Raw genomic sequence first — 17,705 nt, 5'->3', positions numbered from 1 at the left:
TCACACACAGTCGAGATAATGGAGCACAGGTACAAACCCTGCAGCGACCCCCACGCACACAGAACGGTCTAGAGGGAGGTTCATGGCTCTGTTTGCCTGCACCAATTTGGGTGCTGCCACTTGGCCCTGGGTGCAGTTTGCTTTTGAGGAGGCAGTGACTTCCCACTGGTCAAACAAAAGCTTTCAGTCCAGGCCCCATTGTTCCCCGAAAGAGTGCCGGTCTAAAGGTTTCATCTAGACATTCACTACTCAAATGTCACTTCAAGCACCTGCTGGAGGGATGCGAACCAGCAACGTGGTGGTAGACACAGACAAGCTGTGCATCCACCATCCTGAGTCTAAAGCTCTTCACTTACTGATGACCTATGGTCAGGGTTACAGTCAGAGTTACCACTTTGGGGAAGGGAAAGGAAGAGGGAGCACAGTGCAGCTGGGTGGTCAAGTCAAACGGCTGCCCGGGGTTAGTGTCGGTCGGTCGACCCGGCAGGTCTGACTCACCTGTGGAATTCCCAGCCAGTCGTCAGCTAGCTGCATAGCCTCACTGGCATTCTCCACTGGCTTTGCCGTGTCCCACGTCTCCCAATCTGGACACAGGCCTGCAGGAAACACGCAGAGCTTCACCATTACCCTCTTCTAACAGGGAAGGCAATCATACCCAGAGTTCACTAGGAACTCACCAGGGGCACAGCTGTCCACCAAGGCACCCAGGGCCTTGCCATCACGCCAGTCCTCGCTGAAATTGGTGATGGGCAGGTCAGGCACTTTGTTTTGGATCCAGCCCAGAAGCCTCTGCTTGGGGGTTTGTTTCTTGGCATCTGCATCATCTTCATCCTCCCACACAGGCATGGAGATGGAGTAATGCAAAATCAGTGTCCAGATGAGGCCCAGGATCAGCTTCAGGTTGCCATCCACAATGGCCTTTGAGTCTGCAGAAAGAGGGGATTTAAAATGTTCAACCATCAGCTCTTCCAACAGGCTGCTGCCAACAGCACGGAAGGACACCATGAGCCAACGGCTGCCGTGAAGGGCTCTCGTTACAGAAGTCCACAAGGCAAAACTGCTTCGTTCCAATATGGGTGCTACGGCAATATCTTTTGTGGTGGAACTTAAGCACGAGTACAGCTTTGCAACCCGTTTCTCCACTTCTTGCTGCTTGGCATTCCCATTCACAGGGGTCCAATATCAAAAGCTCATTGGGTCTTGGTATTTACCCCCCCCCAATGTGGTGGAATGGGCTGTACCCCTCCCACATTCCAGAAGGGTCTCAAACCCATCTCTTGTTATATCCTGACAGCTCCATGAATGCATCCAACACCATCTACTATGATAGTCTATGCATTTGGCATTATGTCACTTCTAATACTCAAGGGATGTGAACCAGCAATGGGTAGACAAACAAGCAGAATGATCATCATCCAGCATCTGTGACTCAAGCGCTGTTACTGATGTCGTTTCGTATTCTCCGAGTTGTATGTCTCCTTGGAAAAAGTGTCAGCAAGTCTGCATGTAAGGAAACTAATGTTAAGTTTAGCTACTGGGACACCTGGTGCCTTTGGATGCAGTTTTTAGGGTTGATGGCCACCTCCAGCTGTAGTACCCTTGAGCAAGGTACTTACCCTAAATACCTCCAGTGAAATTACCCAGCTGTATGAAATGTGTAAATAGTTGTCAGCTTGTAATAACTGTAACCTTAACATTGTAAGCTGCTTTGGAGAAGTGTCAGCTGAATGAATAAGTGTAAGCTTACTTTTACGTGTGCCGTTTTACACATCACATCTCTGTTCTACACTTTGGTTTACTGTACGACACAACCCATTGTAAGAAAGGCACAACGCTGACCAAGAGCCAAAGTGAAAGTCTGCACGTACCAGTGCCAAGAGACAGCAACTGAATGGGGGGGCACCAGCACTCTGACGGTACTCTGCCAGCAACCCAGACTTTGCAGCAAATGATTTCTAAAGACATAGTTCTCCCAGTGAGGAGAGACAGGAGCAGTCAGCACTTCTGTCCCCACAGCATGAGGAGATAAGTCCCAGCCCCCCTTCAAAGCACCCACAATGACGCCTGGAGTCCAGCTCCCTTGTCCCACCCAAGGGCGCAAGTGGGTGGCACCAGTACAAGTCTGCAAACATCCTGTTCGTGGGTGCAACACAATGGGTTGTACAGCTGGACCTCGGTGCAGGAATGGGATGGCCCCAGGTGAAGAGCAGAAGTTCTGCACGCTTAGGCAGAGTGAGAGGAAACATGCAAGAGATTAGACAGCGGAAAAAACAGGGAGTGACAAGAGTGTCCAGATAAGGTCAGAGTACCTGTGTCCAACTTCCAACCAGGACCCCAGTGTGATGCGGTCAGGACCAGCAGCAGCTATGGAAGCAACATGACGGTAACGGCTGTTGATTTGCATAGAGCCCATCCCATCCCCCTCAGACAGGGACAATGAGAACATGGAGCTCAGGAGAACATGGTCTGACCCACCCACAGCAGCACTGGGCAAGGGGTCCAGGGTAAAAGCAATGATACACTGAAGTAATGGCACATCCTGCCACCTATAGGTTGCAAACCTATGTCCATAGCCACTGCCACACAGGCTCAGCTTGATATGACTCAGGAAGCCCCACCCCTTCACAGACCAAGTCTGAAGCCGAAGTTTACAGGAAGTGCCAGGAAACAAACGGCAAGATGCCAACAGCAGGACAAACAACCAAAGCTCTGAATGAAGGGCAGTGCACTGTAAGGTCAGCAGCCCAGTCACCCGGTATCACGGTAAACAGAAACCGGACGGCCCCAACCATCCGTCATTATAAGCAAGGAGGTCATCGCCATAGTAACCTCTTTGTTCCAGGAGGTCAGCTGAGGAAGGGGATGGGGAGGAGGGGGGTAATCCTTGTGAAGTTTGTTCATTGGACCTGACAGGGAGCCAAAATTCCATGTTTCTCCTGCACACAAGACAAAACAAGAGCTTTGCATTAGTGGCCCTTCAGAGACAAGTTAGCAGAGAAGGGTTGCCAAATGACGCCATGTTCAAGTACATGTGGGCGACTCCAAAAGATCTGCTGTGCATTGAGCAAGTGTAAAGGAACTGCGTGTCCCCAGGGGGACAGTCATTCCAACACTGCAACAGGAGCCCATCCGAACTTGGGCCAAGGCTAAACACCAGCAGGGCCACCTGACGAAGGTGACAGAAGATGGCCCAATTCTTGTAAGCGAGAGCCGCTCTCGGACAGACCGCGTCCCGACCGCTAACGCAGCTCTAGTTCCTGCTCCGGCACTACACCGAACTGCCAGTTCAGGTCCTGCTGGGATACCAAACTGATGGACATTCAAACTGATGGAAGTAGTTGCTCATGGAAACGAGGCTTGACCGGCGCCCCGCTGCGTGGACAGGCTGGACTCGGGGTTCAGCAGCAGGGGTCTACCTTGATAGGTGAAGCTGAAGTTACCAATTTAAAAAAAGAACTCACTTGTAAACAGTCCTTTTCTGCCATTTCAAAGGACACATCCTGGGCACGGGTGACTTTTTAGTTTCACTAAAGCAGTCGGGGGGGCAGAAAAAAACCCCACACACACCATTTGAAAGGAAAGCGGGAATGCGGCAGGAATGCGGTTCCACGGACCGGTTAGCAAGTGACCTCTTGCTGCAACACCTTCAGACATGGAATCCGTTGGACTCCACAGCACCTGGAAACAAACAGGTCCCTCCCAAGGGTCCCCCTAAGGGCTGCTGGTTCAAGAGTTGTGTTTAGGAGAGCAAAGGCAGCCAGACCTGCAGCTCCTACCCCAAAATGTAGGAGGGAGAAGGAGAAAGCTTCTGCATTTCCCCCCCCCCCCCTTCCTAACAAACTGAGCAGCATTTGATCCCAGAGCACCGTGGGCAGAGAAGCCTCGAAGCCGCATAGCACACTCGCTCAGGGACGCCCGTGACATCTTCTGCCCATGTGCAGAAGCTGTTAAGAGGCAGCACTGACCTGCAGTGAAACGGAGGCTCTACATCCCCAGGGGGACCACTTGAAATCCCCTCTGATGCGCTGAAGAGCATGTGTTACAACAAAGCCTCTGTGGATTGAACTCAAAGCAGACGTCTGGCAGCAAGCAAGAACACTGCTCCAACTCCCAAGACAGAAGAGCACGAACGTACATGGTGTGCACATGCATCATTAACACACGACCTAGTTGATGTGCTACAGCACCATGCAGAACTCAGGCTCAGCTCATCCTCCTCCATCTATCCATCCATCCATCTGCTTCTGGTCTCCTACACACCAATGCCAGGTTCCTCCAGCTCTGCGATACCCCTTCACACCCAGCCTAGAGAGTCAGGCATTCAGCTCCACTGTCAGCTGACACATTTGGAAGCTCCTGCTCCTCTTATACTCTATTGTGTCATGTTCTCATCTTGCTTTTATTGCAATCGGCATAAATAAAGTGCTTTGTAGTCTTTCGAATTTAACAAAGGTGCTTTGAGAAGCAGCTTTCAAAAGGGGCCACATGACAAATAAAGGATAAGAGCAAAGCGCATCGGAGCTTCTTTTGCAGGGGATCCCGCATGGAGTCACGTTGTGTCGACATGCCGTTATCGTTTTGCAATGGCGAAACGATTCACCCAGCAGTCCTGGCAGCCTGACAAAAACCCAAGCCCTGAAATTCACGCTGCACTCATGACCCACAATTACAACACACCGAAGGGGCAATTCTTTAAGTCTATTTATTTAGTTGTCAAGGCTACGTAAACAGATACCACCAACACTCGAAACCAAAAGGGCTTGGTTTCAGACAATGATTGTCTTATCAATGGAGGAGCCATGCATGACTTCACAAAACCCCGGAGTACCAAGGTCACAAAGCACGTCAGACACGCAAGAAACTTAAGACGCAGAAACTCTGCTAGAGCGTCAAGAGAAGCCCGCAGCATTGTATCCTCGGTCTCTCCTTGCACCTTCAGCAGAAGCACCAAAAGGAACAGGGGACCACAGCGCAGATTCCAAAGAACCCAAACCACAAGCGAGAGGTAGTAACCGTGACCATGCTGCTCTGCATCATCCACATGCTTTGACCGAGCGAGGTCGTGCGATCGTGTCTTCGGTGGAGCTGCAGGTCCGAGAACCGCGTGGTCACATGTGTTCGGCTGAAGAGGATGCGACCTGCCCTGGTGCAGCGAGAATCGGAGTCGAACCCCAGCAACGCAGTCCGATGGCAGCCAGAGGCCTAGTTAGGAAAGGTGTGGAATACAGGGGTTACCAATAAACCCCTTGGCTGGCAGCATAGTGGTTAAAGCAACAAGCTATAGCCCCAAAGGTTGTGGGTTCAAATATCACCTCTGGCTGTAGTACCCTAAAATAGTGCCAGTAAGTTACCCAACTGCATAAATAATTGTAGTTAAACACTAAGATGCTTTGGAGAAGAGCATCAGAAATGAATATTACAATCCATGAGGTGAAAAGCTGCAGCTCTGCAGGTGTGACATGCCATATGTAGCTCATGCACCACGGTCCAACACACTCCCATGATGTCAACCAAGCAAAGCTGAGTGACCACGTTAGGTCTGTTACCAATGCCAGACATGTGGTACAGGTGCCCACGACCAGCAGCTGTCGCTTAGCAACCTGCAGGAGAGGACTAAAACAGGCAGAGCTGCACACAAGAGGCACAAACATGATGACAAAGGGCCCAAAGTGAGAGCAAACAGTGGTGACAGATGAGCGGAAACAAAGTTGGTGTTCATTGTGGCAGCCGCATGGTTACGCCTCGGTCCACCTGAGCCGCACACACCGCATGCTGCCCCTCCCAAAAGCACCAGAGAGCCACCCCTCCCCCATCCCATAGTGGCACCCAAAACACTTCACATGAACTGTTACTCTGTTGCCATTCCTTCCAGCTCGTCTGTTTGCGTCACTTGACTGACAAGCCCTGATTTGGATAAGAGGTCATACTGTAGATGACTGTCCACACACCTAACCCCAAGAGACACAGGGCATGAGTGACCAATGTTTTTGGACAGTGGGAAGAAATGCTCTCATTTGAAGGAAACCTACATGAACACCAGGGATAGGGAGGGTGCAAATCAAACTCCACACAAGGTTCACTCAAACCCATAGCCAGGAGCAGTGAGGCACCAGCACTACCCACTGTTCCACCATGAGGTCATGAAATTAGTTACCAGCAGCACCACCTGAACACTGGAACACCCCCCCCCCCAATCGTGTGAACTCTGTAAAACTTTAACCGCTTTGCAGGAGAGCGGCTCTGCTCAAAGGTCACCCCCCACCTCCGTCCTAGTTGAGATGCACACGTCAGCCTTCCAACGCAAAGCAGCTGCCTTTCATCTGTGCAGGGGGGGATGCAGACGCACTTCCAAAATGATGACCTCAACCCCAGTCAAAGTGTGTGAGCAGATCCCATTGATTCAGTTGGGGTGGGAATAAAACACCCGTTCACATATGGAGGCCAGGGCAAGGGAGGAACTCGAACCACCATCACGTGAGATGGAAAGCGACACACAGCAGAGATGCCCTAGGATTCCAGGACAGGCTCTGGAACACCATGACACTGCAGTGGACCAGCAGCTGTTGATAATTGATAACCCTACGGTGAGTAAGACAGCTGAACGTCTCCACTTGGAGCACAAGCCACCAAACAGCCAGACTTCAGCCTGTGTGAGGATGGGAGTGATATAAGGGGACCAGAATAGGTCTGCGGGAAAGCAGAGGGCAGGAGATCCAGTGCTACCTGTGCGAGACACTGCAGAATGAACAGAACTTGGGCCCCCATTGTCTTGTTCCCCCTGCGCTGCCAGGCAGATGTGTCCCGAGGTGCTACGAGCTCAGCGTCTCTTACTGTGGACAGAACACACTGCTACAAAGGCAATGTGCCAAATTTCTGCAATGGGTGTGGTTTCCACCATACCTCAGTTCCAAACATGTTTCCTGAGCCATGGGGGTAGGGGCGGGGGCATAAGGTCTCCTCACACTGTCGTCAGGTCACCTGCATTTCCAGAAGCTCAGTCCTTATCAGCAGGTTTTGGGTGGGGTTTCTTTACACAACAACACCTCAACCTGGGCAAAGCAGAGGGCCAGCAGGGGGCACTCTGGTTGCAGGGTGGTCCCTCTAATTGAAAGGACCTGGGTTCAAATCCTACCTCTTGCTGTAGGACCCTTGATCAAGGTACTTACTCTGAAATAGAGTAAAACCCACCCTGGTGTGTAAATCAGTGTAAGTAGCTCAGCATACAAAAGGTCTCAGTCTGTTGACTCAGAGGACAATCATAGCAAAGAATGTAAGCTACCACAAAAAATTAACCCAGAAGTGAGGATCAGTGATTTCACCTGTAAATTCTGCTCCACCACTTGGCTCTGAACTTCCAGAAGCACTTTTCTAAACACACACACAAAAAAAGGTTACACAAGAGGTGTCTTGCCCACATTTTGCTACAACGAGGCACTTGTTATGCGTGCGTGTATATAACCTGTGAGCTCATGCTCCAGGCATCCTGGTTCAGCGCCAAACGCCTTGCCGAGACGAGCTGCTGCCTGACGTAGGGCAAACGCAGGGTCTCTCATCGACGGCACCTCTCGGACCATGACACGAAGGTGGAGGAGAGCCACCCGAGACTCGGCAGCAGGAAGACGAGCATCGTCACCTTTACATGAACACGCAACGGAAGATGGTTACCTGCTGCCATTCCAGCTTCACTGGGAAACTGACCTGTCAGACCATGTACACTTTCCCCACAGGACCTTCCTTAGGAGCACGTGCGCGCACACACACACACACACACACACACACACACACACACACACACACACTTTCCTTCTTAAACTACACCTCTGGAAGGAAACTGCACCATTTACAAGCAGTAAAACACAGCGTGAAGGAACAAGCCATCGGACTGCAACAGAAAGCATCTCCACACCTGACCAGGAGGCTCTAGAAAGACAAAAACGACAGGAGAGAAAGCGAGGAGGTTCTTACAACCCACACATACATGTGGTCTCGCAGAGGGGTTCCAGGCATTCGACGGCTTGAGAAACCACGTCTTGAGCAAAGCATCCAAACTGGTCTTTCAACTGCAAGCACTAAAGTGAAAGAGCTTCAAACCCAAGGCACAATGAGAACTCAGTGAAAAAGGGAGCATGGATGAGAAGTCACCATGCACTCGAATGTTTCCGGTGCTGCTCCTCATCCCCCCCTTTCCCCTCACTCTGCACACCACGTGGACAGCATGTTCTTACCAGACATGGACACCACTGGAAGTTCACATCACAGCACTGACCTGTAGCCCTACAGGAAACACTTCTCTGCTGTACAATTTGCGGGTTCAACAGGACATACATGGTCACAAAACTCAAAATAAGCCTGAAGGTTGTCAGTTTTGTCCCCAGTGTGGTTGAATGAGCTCCCTGTATCCCTCCCATAATCAAGTCCCACACCTCTTTCAAAGCCACTTCTCCTGAAAGCTCCAAAAATGAGCCCAAGACCATCCAATATGACTACGCATTTCCTACTTGAATGTCACTTCTATAGGCGGCTACTGGAGGGATGCGAACCAGCAACATGGCGGGCTGATGGAGGCTCCCTGGAGAGACTCCTCCCTATTTAGGCACAAGCTGCTGTACAGCACCCTTCTAGGTGCATCTAGCATTTTCAGTCCAAGTACACTGTTTACTCCAGTTACCATGGCAGCAGGGGCTAGCAAGGGCAAGCCTTTCCTGCCATGACTCTGAAGCCAGTAGCTGTGCATCTGCTTTAAGTATTGCAGGGAGAAAGGGGAGGGGGGGGAAAAAAAAAAAAAAACCCAATACACAACACACCACTAGTAACAGAATAAGAGTTTAGTTACCTGCATCTGTCACCATCACTCAGAGTGGCTGCTAGTTGTAATGAAGCCAAACACTAACCGGTCAGGCATGAGCACCACACGGCAACCCAAAGAGCATGTCGACCGCCGATCTGAAAAATGAAGCTGAAGCGCGACGGAGTCTGCAGCTGCGAGGAGCGGAGCCCGAGGCCAGCGCACGGCTGTGCCCTTTTACTGCAACAGAGGAGAGCAGGGCATCTGCAAGGACAAGGTAGCAAGGAAGGGCCATGTGAACTGCCACATCTGCAGGTTACTGCTGGCTTTTGCTGTGGTGCTCTGGAGTCACTCGCTGCCCCCAAACAGCTGTCCATGGGATGAAGAGGAGCGGGACCTCCTGCTGCTGTTTCCACTGGAACACCGTGGCCAGGTACACCTCACTTCCACAGAAACACACAGAGCTGGCAAAAGCCAGACTCCCAACACAAGCATTTCAATGGCAGGAAACATCTGGAAACGTGTCAGAAGCTGGACGCTGTGCTCAGAACTTGAGCGCCAACAGTCGCCATGAGAAACACAATGCTGAAGATTGGGAGAACTTCCAGTTGCTTCACAGAACTGACCAGCCCTGACAAACATTAAGGACTTTTTGGGTCACTCGAGTGCTGGTGGTCATCTGCACTCACAGAGCCGGTCTGGAGGCTGACAGTGGAGCTCGCAGCAGGGCTGTGGAGAAACCACAAAGCTCAGGGTCGCTGACCACCTCTGGGCAATTGATTCTGAAGCAGGACTGAGAACCGCTCTGAAACATCTACCCTCCGCTGCTGCTCAGTTCCAGCTGCATAAGAACGAGCTGAACTGCTGCTTGTGTCAGCATGGTAATAAGGGTCATATTTACACTAAAGAGAAGGGAATTTATGAAAGATCATCCACACAGAAGAGGCGCAGTAGGTGGCAATGCCATCACGTCGCTGTTACGCAACACCGCGTTCCTTATCGCCTTTCACGCCCTCGCCATGTTCCTCCACACGCTTTCAGGTTAAATGTTGCTGAACCACTTTCTTGCCGCTTTGCCATCGGCCCACCGGAGGTTCACCATCCCCATTCCTCTGGAAAATGCTATGGTCAATACTGTTAGCAAGACCACCTGGTCCCTGGCAGCACACAGCTGGAGACTGCATGGAATCACCATGGCAACTGCACACACCCCGCTTGTAAACTACCACGGTGAGGGAATGTCTTTGGTTCCGAGGGACGGAATGGTTCCCGACAGGATTACATCACCGCCGCAGGAACAGAACCTCACGCAGGTGCTACAGCCACACAGAACCACTGGAGACGAATCGCATTCCATTCAAACCGTCGGAGAACGCACAGCACACCAAACTTCAACTGCCACATAGCAGAAAGCACTTTAAGCCTCAGCACCAGTTCACCTTTCACACAACTTCCTGCCAGACAATAGATCTTAAGGGAGACAAAAAGACATTAGAAGAAAAGGTAAACATGGTAACAGGTAGGAGTGGTGACTCATCTCACCTGGGCTGTGGGTTTAAATCCAACTGTGTGTGGAGTTTGCATGTTCTCCCTGTCATAGTCCAAACACAGGTGAATGGGTGACTCCACTGGAGTGAGTGAGTCCTGTAATGTGCCACCCAGGGTGTACACCGAACCCTATGCTTCAAGGATGAGCTCTGGGCCACCGGGACCTTGACACATTTACATTTAGCTGAGGCTTTCCTCCAAAGCAACTTACCTTGTAAGTTGGGTAATTTTACTGGAGAAACCGAGGCAAGTACCTAGCTCAAGGGTACTACAACCAGCAGTGGGGATTGAGCCTGCCACCTCTTGGTCCAAAGGCAATAGCTCTAACCACTACCCTACCAGCAGTCCCAATGATAATGGTTTAACTGGGTCTCATTTCACAGCTTTTGCATATTTCTGCATGTGACATCACAATCTTTTGACTTAGAATCCCAGTGGGGAGGGGGCGGGGGGGTCCTCTGTCAGGAAAAACCTCGCACACACATGCGCTCACAGTGTGTGAGAGAAAAATGGGTGGCGGAGCCCAACCCCAACCACACCGAGGTGTGGCATCTCACAGTGGACCTACAGCCCCCAAGTGCGTGTGTGGGTTGCAGGACACCTCAGTCAAAGGTCCCCTCATCTGCTAATGAGACTCGGAGCAAAACGGGAATGTCGGCAGCAGAACGTGCTTAGGGCGACTGAATGGATCCAGAGAGCAGGACTTACCGCAGGGCAGCTTAGCACCGTACTCATCCAGGGGGACCGAGCGGCCAAATCGGCCCACCTGAACGGTGCGGTTTGTACCGTTAAGCTGGGACTTAGCATGAGCCTCGGCAAGAATGAAGCAAGACTCTGCAAAGGGGCGCCGAGCCACTGCTGACAAACCGCAGCCAAGACCGAGCAAAAAGGGAACACTGCGGTGAGCTCAATGGGCTGACCGCTGTCTGAATAGTCAGACCAGCACACAAACCAGTTCAGGCTCTGGAATACCTGTGAGGTACAGCCAGGTGAGAACTGTGACAAGGAGGTGGAGCAGATCCAGCAAACAAGCCAAGTATTGCTTCTACTGCTCACCTCTGCAGCCTGTACAACAGTGAGCAGCTACAGGGACTTCCAAGCAGAAGGTTGTGGATTCAAATCCCCCAGGAAAGCTGTGCTAAGGAACATAACCAATATGAATTTGAACACTCATTGTGCGAGACCACACACCAACCATGCATGAAGATGCTCCACACATACAGTAGAACACACTTGTATGAATGACACTTAGTGATTTACCCCTTTATACAGGGGAGTAATTTTTACTGTATCAGTACCTTGACTGAGGGTATGAGAGGGTGGTGGGATTTGTACTAATTGATACACCCCCTGCTGCCCCTTACCTGCCAACATTTGAGAGCTGCTGCCTTGCAGTAAAGAGTTACCCAGTTGTATTAAGTGGTAAGATCACTTCAAGTACATTAAAGTTATACTTAGGAGAAAAATCAGTTAAATGCAAGTCACACTACGCTGCAACTCCACATCCACTTTACCTGCAGGTACATACTCAATGCTTCCCCTCCCCCCACCACTTCACAAAAGACAAAATCGGCTTTGTGCTGCTCTTGGCCCTCATCTACATGGCGGCAGGCTTAGTAGTCGTCTTGCCACCGACGGCTCGAGGAAATGGGAGCCTTTCGATGAAACTCGCAGCTCATGGTTAGAGACTGACTCATCTCCAAGGACTGGCAGGGCTTCACTTGAAGAGCACATCAAAAAGGAACCACAGCATATTTAAAGACATCCAGACACCGCAGTGCAATGAAACTCATTCTTAACCAGACCGACATGCTGCGAAAGTGACCTGCTAAGGTCGCCGTGGGGGGTCAGCTCTCCGAGGGCACTTCTCTGATGTAAGGTTCAAAGCAGAAACTGACAAGAACTGCGTTGCACTGAGAACGTGACCGAGAAAGTGTCTTTCGGTATCAGTGCGATACACCTTGGCTGCAGGTATTTCTCATTTGGAACAATCCGTCAGTCACTGGCCTTTGGCCAATGACCACTCAGGTGTTTGCTCCACCCAGCCCAGCAAGCCACACCCCACAGCTACACCAGATCCACTCAAATGGTGCGAGAAATTCACCTCCGTCACCAACCGCAAGTTCACGAATGAGCGAAGTGTGTGGAACCATCATCACAGACTACTGCATTCAATTACCCAAACCTTTTCTTTAAAGCAACTGACCATGTAAGGTTGTACTCTCCACTTACACCAATTTACTCATTTACGCAGCAGACCAGTTTTTACGGTATCAGTTGAGGTACCCTGATCAAGGGTACTGCAGTAGGAGGTAGGGTTCAAACTAAACTCCGGTGCTTGCAAGGCAACAACCTATAAGCCCCTCTTACAGCCCCTAAAGTGATTGCAGTTCTCGCAAAAAAGTATACCTTCATTTCCACACCACTATAGATCAGGTGAGTGTCGGCTGGAACTAAACGAAAATGCAAGACAATCAATACCGTCGGAGAGCAATTTCCACGGAAGCATACGGCATTTCCTCTGCAGCAGCAGCTACGACCTGCTCAGGTGAGAGCAAGTCCTTCAAAACTTCAGCCACAGATGTGCTGGGGCCACTCTTATATTATCCAAAAGAACTAAGTTTTTTTTTTTTTTTTTTTTGTCATACACACTGCAGTCTGAGTAAATAAATCTGAAGTTAAATTAAACCCTCGCATACGGTATTTCAAAGCGGATGTGGGTACAAATCCACACGGCACCGTGAACCCACACACACCCGGCGTGCGCCTTCGAGAAACAATTATGGCAACACAGTGGAAGGAGCTTTTCAAGACCGAAAACCACAAACTTCTGCAAGAGTCGCAAGCGGAGGATCACATTTTTTTTTTTTCCTCCTCTTCTTTAAAGCGTATTTATTATGGCCATCAGCTCACATGGCACAAATAACTTTGTAGCAGTCAGTCCAAGAAAGGTCGCAACCCCCCCAATGAAAACATTCATTTAACTGATGCTTCTCTCTTTTTAAAAGACTTTCAATGTTAAGGTTACAATTTACCCATTTACAGCACTGGGTCATTTTACTAGTACCTTGCTTGAGGTGAGATTCAAACCTATGACACAAATGCAGCAGTTCTAACCACTACGATTCCAGGTGCCTAACAGGATATACACAGGCTAAGGTGCTACAATTTGTGCACTTATATCAAGGGTTGTACACAAGGCCCAGTTCCACCGACCTCTCCAGCTTGCACGTGAAGTCCCGGAGGAAACATCCAGCAACGCCATACCTCTCCACAACAAGACGTTAAGCGGCTTAACTCCCCTAACCACCGCATGAGGAAACAGGGTGCCAACGTGGCTATTTAATTGAGGCCGTCAAGCGGGGACCTTCCTTCGTCAATACTTTCTACAGTTACATTTAAGTTTATTCACCTCGCTGACACTTTTCTCCAAAGCGACTTAGTGTTAAGGTTACAATTAGAAGCTTACAGTTAATTTACCCATTTATACAGCTGCCTAGTTTTACTGGAGCAATTTAGGGTAAGTAACTTGCTCAAGGGCACTACAGCCAGAGGTGGGGACCGAACCTACGACCTTCGGATCCAAAGGCAGCAGCTCCAACCACTACGCTACCAGTTATACCCATGACACCTCAGGAAGGCCCAACAGCGAAGTCCGCCATTCCAGAACCACCCCCCCCAACACACCCCCCCCCCCCCCCATTCCTTCCACCCACAGGAAACACACAACTTAAAATCATCATCATCATCATCATCACCACCACCACCACACCTCTGTGCATACTACCAAAAAGCTGCCCCCCCATCCACTTCCTACCTACCTTATCAAAATACAACCAGTGACTCTGCTCTTCTCATACACAAGCACCGAGTAGCCCTCCCAGCAGCCCCAGAGAGCTCCTCCACCAACCACTCCCAGTCTCACCACTTTAGCATTTTCCATTCAAAATCCCACCTTTTTTGTACATAATACATTCCTGGAGATGAACTGACCATTTATATACCAGGGAAACCTGGTAATGTAGTGATTAGAGCTGCTGCCTTTGGACCCAAAGGTCACAGGTTCAAATCCCACCTCCAGCCCTAGTAACCCTGAATAAGGTACTTGCCCTAAAAAAATGCCACAGTAAAATTACCCAGCTGTAGAAATGGGTGAATAATTATAGGCAGATTAACACCAAATCACTTTAGAGAGAAGTGCAACATAAATTAATAGATACAGATGTATAACGGGCACAAAAGCTCATTTTATAATCGCTTCTTTTGCCATTGAAAGAACACGTTCGCATTTCCTCTGTGTATTAAGACGCTGGTTTAGTTTGGATAAGGGTAAAGTAAGCGTGAAACAACGTGAATGCTGTCACTGACACAGCAGAGTAGGCGCTGGATTACAGTGTCTGAACCGCTTGTCCCATTCGGGGTCGCGGGGAGCCGGAGCCTAACCCGGCAAGACAGGGCGTAAGGATGGAGGAGGAGGGGACACACCCAGGAAGGGACGCCAGTCCATCGCAAGGCACCCCAAGCGGGACTCGAACCCCAGACCCACCAGAGCAGGATCCGGTCAAACCCGCTGCGCCACCACTCTCCACCCACCCCCCCGGTGCGGGATTATTTTATTCTTTCACTGCGGATGGGCGAGCGACGGAAAGTTGGAGCGGTGACGGAGCTTCTTCCCAACTGGGAGGAGGAGGAGACCCGAATTGGGCGGAGAAGCGTCCAGGTGGAGCGGCACACACACACACACACACACACACACACACACACACACACACACACACACACACGGCTCGTACTCTCCGATTCAGACATGCTCCTGTCAATCATCTCCAGCCGCCTCCAGCCCTATGCAAAAGCCCTCCGTGCAGGGGGAGGGAAAAAAAGAAAAAAAAAAAACGCAACTTAAGCGAAACCATCCCAGGAGGTGGTCAGCTCGGTCGTGCTCAGAAAGTTACAGCTGATACGAACGCGTCACGTTCATGTTGTTGAGCAAAGACACGTCCAGTTTACACGACTGCAGTACATTTCACTCGCGCTGAGGGGAAAACAAAAAAAAACGCCGGAGTTCGCTCGCCCATTGGCCAGGTGGCACCTGAGGTGCGGCGCGTCACACCTGTCCGAACACCCACTACTACTACTAGCCAGCTGCGCTGCGACCGGGACCCCTCCCGCGAGGCCGCTAGCGTCCACACGCCCCACTCACCTATGGACACGAGACGAATGTTCTCGCGGTCCAGGAACTCCAGCGCCACCGAGACGTTCTCGAGCTTCATCTGGCGGAAGGTGGGCCGCGCGTGGTACTTGCGGTACATCTTCTTCTGGCTGAGCACCTCGAGCAGCGCGATGAGCCGCAGCCCGTCGCTCAGGTCCAGCTGCAGGTCCGCCACGCGCTTGTTCACGCACTTCAGGTGCTCGTTGCACCAGCGCGTGAACGTGTTCTGCTGGATTTTCTTCCACGGCGCGTCGTCCGCCAGGTCCTTCTCCGTAACGGGCATCTCGACTCGCGCCTCTTGTTCTCTCCGTTAGTGTGTCAGTGCGTGAAACCGTGCTCTTTTGTCCACAGAGCGGAAACTCCGCTCGCCTACTCCGCCGTCCCCGGGCGCGCTGAATGAGGAGGCCACGCATGCGCGCCGTGCTTTAAATCGGCCCCCGTGACGTCACCGCTCCTGTCGGGAGCCGCGCGGTCTCTCGCTGATCCACTTCGCGAAGTCGCATTAAAGGCCCTGCAGTAGCAGCGCGTTAACCATATCGGAAACTCATTTTTCATATTTGTACCATTTTATTTGTACTTTTTCTCTTCACCATCACTACGTACTACACAGTTTTGACTTTGCCTCCTGTAACACGAATGAATTATATGGTATAAGGTGGGGGCGCGGTGGCTCAGCGGACTTGGCCTGGTTCTGCTGTCTGGGTTCGAGTCCCGCTTGAGGTGCCTTGTAACGGACTAGCATCCTATCCTGGGTGTGTCCCAGCCTTATGCCTCGCGTTGCCGGGTTAGGCTCTGGCTCTCCGCAACCCCACTCGGGACAAGCGGCTTCAGCCAATGTGTGTGTGTGTGTGTGTGAGTGAGTGAGCATGTTATGTGTGCACAGTCAAACTGTGCAGTTATATGTAACAACCAGTAATGAACTGTATTGGACATCAGTAAAGGGGCAGAAGGTGACACAGTGGTTACAGCTATTTCTTTGCACTCTGGTCCTGGGTTCAAACCCCAATTCCTACTGCGGTATCCTTCATCAAGGAACTTACACTGAACTGATACAGTAAGTTACACAACTATATTGATGGGTAAACGGTTGTAAAGGTCATTACAACTTGCCTTAGTCGCCTCGGACGAAGGACTCATAGTCAGAGGTTGCTAATCCAAATAATGAATCCTGATCCAATGAGACAAATGACATATTTCACCATGAGTCTGATGGAACTTTGCTGCTGCAGTTTACCGTTTCCCAAAGTTCCCACTTGATGACACGAGCGCCTTCGGGAAGCTGTGCTGTCACTCGCTCAACCTTCCGGGGTGACCTGTTTCACATGTTTCTCTGCAGTCCAATCCAAGGAGAAAATGTAAGAAATTTGTCGGAAAGCCCCCACAGGCCTCGGGTGCGAGTCTCGGCTGGTCGTGCCGCACACACACTTCCCGCACTTACCTCATCCTTGGGCAGCGGCACCCCACCCCACTGACATCAATCTGCATGTTCGCTACCGAGTAAACACACCGCGTTAGCGCACACGCTGCAGTGCCCCCCTAGGGCTGCCGATAGGCCAGCGCCACGGCTTTATCACCATGATTCACCGGGGTGCGGTAGGTTGCCGTTGTGTCACGGACCAGGGGCAAGAGGAGGGAGAGGAGGAGGAGGACCTCCTCAGATGACCCACCCCTCAAGTGGACAGATCGTGGATAATCTGTGTGGAATCTGGCAAGGACCAACCCAGACACTTACTGGAGTTGTACTTGGTGTTTGCATTTTATTGGCTCAATGTTTTATTTAGAAAAACCGGGTGAAATTCAGCATAACGAGTCAAAGCTGCAAAGCCAGAAAAAGGTGTGCACTTTGTATCCAAGTGCGGTAAATCATGCCTTGTCTAGCAATGATCACAATCAATCACTTCGTTGCTCAAACTTCTGCAGTGGCACCGCTGGCACCCGGGGCTCCTGTAGGCCTGACTCATGGCCCTGCCCCCACCCCCTCCACCACACTCCCCTGTCCAGGTGTTCCTGCTCACTTTGGCAGGGATGCTGGGAAACGGAGCACTGAGTCACCAGGCAGGCACCCAGTGCCAACAAAACAGGGCCATGTGAAGAGTGCGTCTCCTCAACACGGCCCGGAGCTGCTGGCACATCATGCGTGAGGAAGGCTCTTGTATTCCGGAG

General features: G+C 51.0%; 1 protein-coding gene across 2 annotated transcripts in view; it reads right to left on the bottom strand.

Annotated features, from left to right (window-relative positions):
- The window catches only part of flnba (filamin B a), a 39,983-nt gene extending 24,034 nt beyond the window's left edge, over window positions 1-15,949 (bottom strand). For both annotated transcript variants that reach the window (XM_018744580.2, XM_018744579.2), the window contains exons 1-3: window positions 15,534-15,949; window positions 678-926; window positions 499-596 (exon numbers count right to left, since the gene is read on the bottom strand). In XM_018744580.2, the coding sequence (XP_018600096.2) occupies window positions 499-596; window positions 678-926; window positions 15,534-15,825 (639 nt within the window). In that variant the 5' untranslated portion in view covers window positions 15,826-15,949. The remainder of the gene's footprint in view (window positions 1-498; window positions 597-677; window positions 927-15,533) is intronic.
- Between the last annotated feature and the right edge of the window lie 1,756 nt (window positions 15,950-17,705).

The sequence above is a fragment of the Scleropages formosus genome, chromosome 22 (assembly GCF_900964775.1).
Source record: "Scleropages formosus chromosome 22, fSclFor1.1, whole genome shotgun sequence".
Taxonomy (NCBI): domain Eukaryota; kingdom Metazoa; phylum Chordata; class Actinopteri; order Osteoglossiformes; family Osteoglossidae; genus Scleropages; species Scleropages formosus.
Note: the sequence above shows the minus strand (reverse complement) of the source record. Positions and strands in the feature narration are given on the sequence as shown.